This window comes from Nicotiana attenuata, unplaced genomic scaffold (genome assembly GCF_001879085.1).
Source record: "Nicotiana attenuata strain UT unplaced genomic scaffold, NIATTr2, whole genome shotgun sequence".
Classification (NCBI taxonomy): domain Eukaryota; kingdom Viridiplantae; phylum Streptophyta; class Magnoliopsida; order Solanales; family Solanaceae; genus Nicotiana; species Nicotiana attenuata.
This window is the reverse complement of record NW_017671889.1, coordinates 87451-94453: the sequence shown is the minus strand read 5'-3', so window position 1 is coordinate 94453 and position 7003 is coordinate 87451. Positions and strand designations below refer to the sequence as shown.

Sequence of the window (7003 nt, the reverse complement as noted above, 5' to 3'; positions counted from 1 at the left end):
ACTGTTCTATGTGTTTACTTTATTTCATTTGTTTGCCATTATCTGTTATTTGTGTTACTTCACGGGACATCTACCTGATTGCCTGTCATTACCTGTTGAGTGAGTGTTGTGCCCGAGGGGCGGACTTCTGTGCTTATCTGCACTATTTGAATTGCATTCGTTTGCATACTGTTGAAAAAGTCATTTGCAAAAGAGGTTTTAAACTGATTAAGATATTCCTAAAGATTTCACAGCTTCACTATTTTTTTCTCAAAGGGTTTTACACTGCTCCTATATAGCATGATGGTTTGCTTTACGTGATTTCTTACTGCTCAGTTGTTATTTACCCTTATTGCTCACTGAGTTGGAGTACTCACTTTACTCCCTGCACCTCGTGTGCAGATGCAGGTATCTATTCACCCGGTAGCAGGTTTTGGCTGATCAGAGGCAGAGTTATATGAGTTAAGGAGGTGACTGCCAGCGTTCGCAGCACCATTTTCCTCTCTTTTGTTCGTTATTTCAGTTTTGTATTTTAGAGACTTGTAGTGGATTTACATTCCGATAGATGCTCGTGACTTGTGACACCCCGATTAGGGTTGTGTGGGGTTGTAATTCCGCTAATTAATTTTATTAAGTCACATTTTGGTTGTTATTCAAGTTTAAATTATTTTTGGAAAAGACGAGTTGGGTTAGTTGGCTGGCCTCGTCTTCTCGAGAGGCGCCATCACGACCAGTGCGGGGTTTGGGTCGTGATACCAGAACTCATCTAACTCATTCAACTGCAAGAGTATTTTCTCGCCCGCAGCTTCAAGGTCCATATTTAACTTCTTAATGGCCCAATATACTTTGTGTTCAAGTTCAAAAGGCAAGTGACATGCCTTACCATAAACTAGCCTATACGGCAACGCCCCAATTGGCGTTTTGTATGCAGTTCTATATGCTCACAAGGCATCATCTAACTTTGCAGCCCAATCTTTTCTATTCACACTCACCATCTTCTCTAAGATTTGCTTTATTTCTCTATTAGACACCTCCACTTGTCCACTAGTTTGAGGATGATATGTCATCGCAACTCTATGGCGGACTCCATATTTAGCTAGAAGGTTATTCAATAACCGATTGCGAAAGTGTGTCCCTTCATCACTAATCAAAGCACGTGGAGTCCCGAATCTCGAAAATACATTCTTTTTCATGAACGCGGCTACCACCATGGCATCATTTGTTGGTAATGCGATCGCCTCTACCCATTTTGACACGTAGTCAACTGCTACAAAAATGTATTTGTTTCCTCTGGACAATGGAGATGGTCCCATAAAATCTATCCCCCGCACATCAAAAATCTTGACCTCCAGGATGTTATTTAAAGGCATCTCATGCCTCCATGTGATTGTTCCTGTTCTCTGACACTAGTCACACTTCTTAACAAATGCATGGGCATCCTTGAATAAAGTTGGCCAAAATAAACCGGACTATAATACCCTTACAGCTGTTCTATCACCTCCATGATGGCCTCCATACGGTGATGCATGACAATCATACAAGACTAGTTCGGCCTCCTTTTCAGGTATGCATCTCCTAATCATTTGGTCAGCACACTGCTTGTACAAATATGGCCCATCCCAATAGTAGAAGTTCACATCATGTAGAAACCTCTTTCTAGCTTCAGATTTAATTTCAAAAGGAAGTACTCCGTTCACCAGATAATTCACATAGTTCGCATACCATAGGGGAAGGCCTTGGGTGATAGCAAAAGGTTGCTCATCAGGAAATACTTCTTTAATTTGGTCACCCTCCTCCACGTGGTTGTGATTTTCCAGCCTTGATAGATGGTCAGCTACTTGGTTCTTTGTGCCCTTTCGATCTTGTATTTCCACATCAAATTCCTGCAATAACAAGACCCAGCGCACCAATCTAGCTTTAGATTCTTTCTTTGTGAATAGATACCCGATTGCTGCATGATCGGTATGGACTATGACTTTTGTTCCCGCCAAGTATGCTTGAAATTTCTCAAAGGCCCACACCACAGCGAACAACTCCTTTTCAGTGGTGGGGTTATTCAGTTGCGTATCATCAAGAGTCTTACTCGCATAGTAAATGGAATAAAATATTTTGTCCTTCCTCTGGCCTAGCACTGCCCAAATAACATGGTCACTTGCATCACACATAAGTTCAAATGGTAAGGACCAATCCGATGCGGCGATAATGGGGGCAACCACCAGCTTCTTTTTGAGCTCTTAAAATGTTTTTAGGTTGGCGTCGTCAAAATCGAAAGTCACATGTTTTTCAAGCAACCTGCACAAAGGAGTAGCAATTTCAGAGAAATCATTAATAAAGCGTCGACAGAATCCTACGTGTCCCAAGAAACTCCGAACGCTCTTCACAGAAATGGGTGGATTTAATTTTTCAATCGCCTCCACCTTCGCCTTATCAACTTCAATGTCGTTCCTAGACACTCTGTGACCCAACGCAATGCCTTCCTGCACCATAAAATGGCATTGTTCCCAATTCAATACCAGATTTGTTTCTTCACAACGGGCCAACACCTTGCTCAAATTCTTCAAACAATCATCATAAGAAGACCCAAAGATTGAAAAATCATCCATAAAAACTTCCACAAATTTTTCCACCATATCGGTGAAAATAGCCAGCATGCATCTCTGGAAAGTAGCTGGTGCATTACAAAGACTAAACTACATTCGCTTGAAGGCGAAAGTGCCATAAAGACAAGTAAAAGTGGTCTTCTCCTGATCTTCTGGGCATGATGATCTGGTTGTACCCCGAATAACCATCAAGGAAGCAATAATAATCATGCCCCACCAGTCTGTCCAACATTTGGTCAATGAATCGAAGTGGGAAGTGGTCCTTACGGGTTGCTTTGTCGAGCTTTTCGTAATAAATGCAAACTCTCCACTCCGTCATAGTGCGGGTAGGAATTAGCTCATTATTTTCATTCTCGACCACATTCATCCCTCCCTTTTTAGGAACACATTGTACTTGGCTTACCCAATTACTGTTAGAGATAGGAAAGATGATACCTGCATCGAGCCACTTAATTACTTCCTTTTCACGACTTCCTTCATGATAGGATTTAATCTCCTCTACTACTCAACACTAGGGCGGTGTCCATATTCTAGAAAAATTTTATGCATGCAAAACGATGGACTAGTTCCTTTGATGTCTGCAATTTTCCACCCTATATCCTTTTAATGCTCGCGAAGTACTCTGGGCAATTTTTCTTCTAGTACATTAGTCAGGCTGGACGAGATAATTACTGGCAAAGTTTCAGAGTTTCCTAAATAAGCATAGTGCATATGTGTTGGAAGGGGCTTTAATTCTAGCTTTGGAGCTTCCTCAATAGATGGCTTAGGAAGGGTCAGAGTGACAGGCCTGCCCAACTCCTCAAACTTCCCAAACCCATGGACGTAATTGCATGATGTATCGAGTACTTGTTCAATTTTGCCCATCATCTTATCTTCAATGTCTTCTTCATTCCCAATCAAAGCTCGCTCAAGAGGATCTATGGGACTCATATAAGGTACCAATGACATAGCATTGCATTCCACTAAAGAAATCATGGATAACTCTTCATAGTGGGCTGGCAATCTGAGTGCTTTGTACACATTAAATACCTCCACTTGATCACCTACTCTCATTGTCATCTTTCCTTCGCATACATCAATAACTTGACCTGTGGCTAAGAATGGACGCCTCAAAATAAATGGAACTTCCTGATCAGGCTCGTAGTCCAAGATAATGAAATTAGAAGGCAATATGAAAGAACACACTTGAACTAACACATCTTCAATCACTCCTTCTGGATGAGCAAGGGAGCGATCAGCCAACTGTAAGATTACCGTTTTTGGGCGCGGCTCACCCAAACCCAACTGTCTGAACACAGATAGCGGCATCATATTGATGCTTACTCCAAAATCACACAAAGCTCGCCCAACTGCATGCTTACTAATCGAGATTTGGATAGTGAAACTCCCTGGATCCTTCAATTTCTGAGGTAGCTTACTTTGAATTCTAGAGCTACATTCCTCAGTGAGTGACACAGTCTCGAATTCAGTGATCCTCCTTTTATTTGCCACTATGTCCTTTATGTATTTTGCATATTTGGGAACTTCTTGCAGGATGTCTACCAGTAGAATATTTATTTGCACCTACTTCAAAATATCAAGAAACATTTTATATGCGGCATAATCCTTCACTTTCTGCAACCTTTGAGGGAACGGAGGTGGTGGCCTCGCAACTAATGGTGGAGGTTGCTTAGCCACCACCTCTTCAGCTGGCTTCTTAAACTCCTTTGATTTCTCTGATTCTGACTCTATAGTGGCCGGCTTCTCATTAAAGGTCACTTGTTTTCTCTTTTTCGACTGGACTTCTTCTAATTGTCTCACATTCCTCAATGAGACAACATTAATAGATGCCTTAGGATTAGCCTCAGTGTCACTTGGAAGAGCTCCAACTGGTCGAGTATGTTGGGCACTGGAAAGTTATCCCATTTGGCACTCCAAATTTCTCATCGATGCGGCTTGGGCCTGCTGGTCAACCATCACTTTCTTTATCATCTCCTGGTCAACCATCACTTTCTTTATCATCTCTGCGGTGTGGGGTTGCTGGTCAGCCATTAATTTCTTCACCATGTCCTCAACGTGACTTGTTGAATTTACCTGTTGTTCAGCCTGAGGTGGTCTATATTGTTGTTGAGGTGTTTGTGGTCTGCATTGATTTCAAGCATCTTGGTTTCCACCCCAAGAGAAGTTTGGGTGGTTCCTCCAGTTGGGATTATAAGTGTTCCCACATTGGTTTTTCTAGCCCCTATTTGTATTACCCACAAAGCAGACAGACTCTGGATTAACTAGGCATAAGTCGCTCGTGTGACCCTCTCCCACATACTTCACAAAACTCTTGAACCTGCTGCATTGGTTGAGCTTGTTGCTTGTTGATAACCAAGGTCATCTGATTGACTTAGTTGGTCAGTGTAGAAATCGGCGCTGATAATGCCGAGACGACATCTAACTCGAGAACCCCTATTGATTTTTGCACCGTGTGTCTGCCCATTTATCCTTGCCAATCCGGAACTTTTGGATAATTTGTTCAATAATGCATATATCTCGTCAAAGCTTTTCTCCAACACTCGACCTCCATCTGCAGCATCTACCATAATTTTTGTCTCGGGATGTAGCCCTTCTATGAAAGTGTGAGCTAACACTTTGTTTGTTTGATTATGATGAGGAAAATCTCTAAGTAGCCCCTTGAACCTCTCCCAAGCTGAGTATAGAGACTCCCCCGCTTTCTGTTTGAAGGCGACTATCTCACTTCTAATCTTTACAGTTTTGCCTGAAGGGAAGAACCTTGCTAGAAATTTCCTTGCCAGATCATTCCATGATGTAATAGAATTAGCTGGTTCTGCCTTCAGCCATCGCTTTGATCGCACAACAGAGAGAATGGAAAAGTGTGAGCCTCACATAGTCTGGAGTGACCCCGTTAGTGATGTAAGTATCACTAATCTCCAAAAAGTTCAGGATATGCTATTGTGGATCCTCATGTGGAAGACCCATAAACTGCCCATTCACATGAAGTAGCTGGATCATGCTCTATTTCAGCTCAAAGTGCCCACTGATTCTAGGCTTCACAATGTTGGAAGTGACATTAGCAACGCTAGGCATCGCCATCTCCTGAACAACCATGTGTTGCTCCTCTTCCATGTTCACAGGAAATTGAACGAGTGCCTGAAGATTATTTGTATCCCTTGCTTACCACAACCTCCTATGAAATGTTCTCTCAGGTTCAGGGTCAAAGCCTTGAAGTATGTCCTGGCTTTTGACCCTACGCATTCAATCTAAGTTCCTGAGAACAGAGCAACAATTAAGTAACGTTAGACTTGACGAAATAAACAATTAAAGCAAAAACTAGGAAGTAGTCAATATTCAAGTATACGTGGTCGTACAAGTAATAAAATGATAAGTCGAGTGTCGAACCCACAGAGACTTGTATCAACTACCCACTAAATTTACCAAGATTGTTATTCAGTCAAGCCAAAATCGAATTCAAGGATGTGCTTATACTAAACTATAATTCTAATTAATAACTAAATTGTCAAGTAGCAAAATAATTGTGGTGTATTCAGTATATACAAATATTCCAGGGTTGTGATCGATTCACCAATCCTATTATTTTCTAGTTAACTCTCCCTTTCATACAATTCACTCATGATTGCTAATTAATCGAACAATTGTTCTCATAGCCTTCTCCCGAAGTACTACCCGCCTATTCAAAATAGATTAACGCATATATTCCTATGGAATCAATCTATCAAGAACACATTAAGATTATGATATTTAATTAAGCACGGTGACTAGGTATATTCCTATCCTTACCACAAATCCGCCCCCTAAGAGTTAAGATCGTACTCTCTTCAATTCTTGTCTAATCTAAACATGGCTTTCCCAAGCATTGCATCATGAGGCTTTCCTCCGAAACTGGGAGGAGTTAACCCAGCACAAAATTGAGGTTGGGAGCTTACGGAAAATAGGGATACTTACAAGCTTCTGAGTGAGAAGCTTCTGGCCGAGTTAGAAGTGGCTCGGAGTGAGCATGTCGAGATGGCCGAGCAGGTATTTCGAGTGATTCACGATAGTGAAGACGAATTGAAGATAGTGACTAACGATCCGATCCTGCAGGTTCGGTAGAGGCTTGAACATATCGTGCATCTTTAGGCACGGGTAGATATAATTCAGATTGAGGCTGAGGAGTTCAAGAAAAATATGGACATCATAGCCTCGAAAAAGGACGCTGTCCAAGCACAACTAGAGTCGGCTGAGACCCAGCTCCGAAATGCAAAAGAGAAGGCCTTGGTGCAGGTCAAGAAAATCAAGGAGCTTCAATCCCAATTGGACTTGGCTATTTCCGATAAGGCAAAATTGGCTAATGAACTCGAGGCGGCCAAATCTGAGGTGACCGTGGCCAATACCAAAGTCGATGCTAAAGTGGCCCAATTCAAGGTCGACGTCGAGGCCAT

General features: G+C 42.0%; 1 protein-coding gene across 1 annotated transcript; it reads right to left on the bottom strand.

The window, feature by feature from the left end:
• Positions 1 to 920: 920 nt before the first annotated feature.
• Positions 921 to 2144, bottom strand: LOC109210744. Its single transcript, XM_019374203.1, has 2 exons — positions 1464 to 2144; positions 921 to 1379 (listed from the first exon to the last, which is right to left on the bottom strand). Exons 1-2 carry the CDS (start codon positions 2142 to 2144, stop codon positions 921 to 923), a joined length of 1140 nt encoding a protein of 379 aa, XP_019229748.1.
• Between the last annotated feature and the right edge of the window lie 4859 nt (positions 2145 to 7003).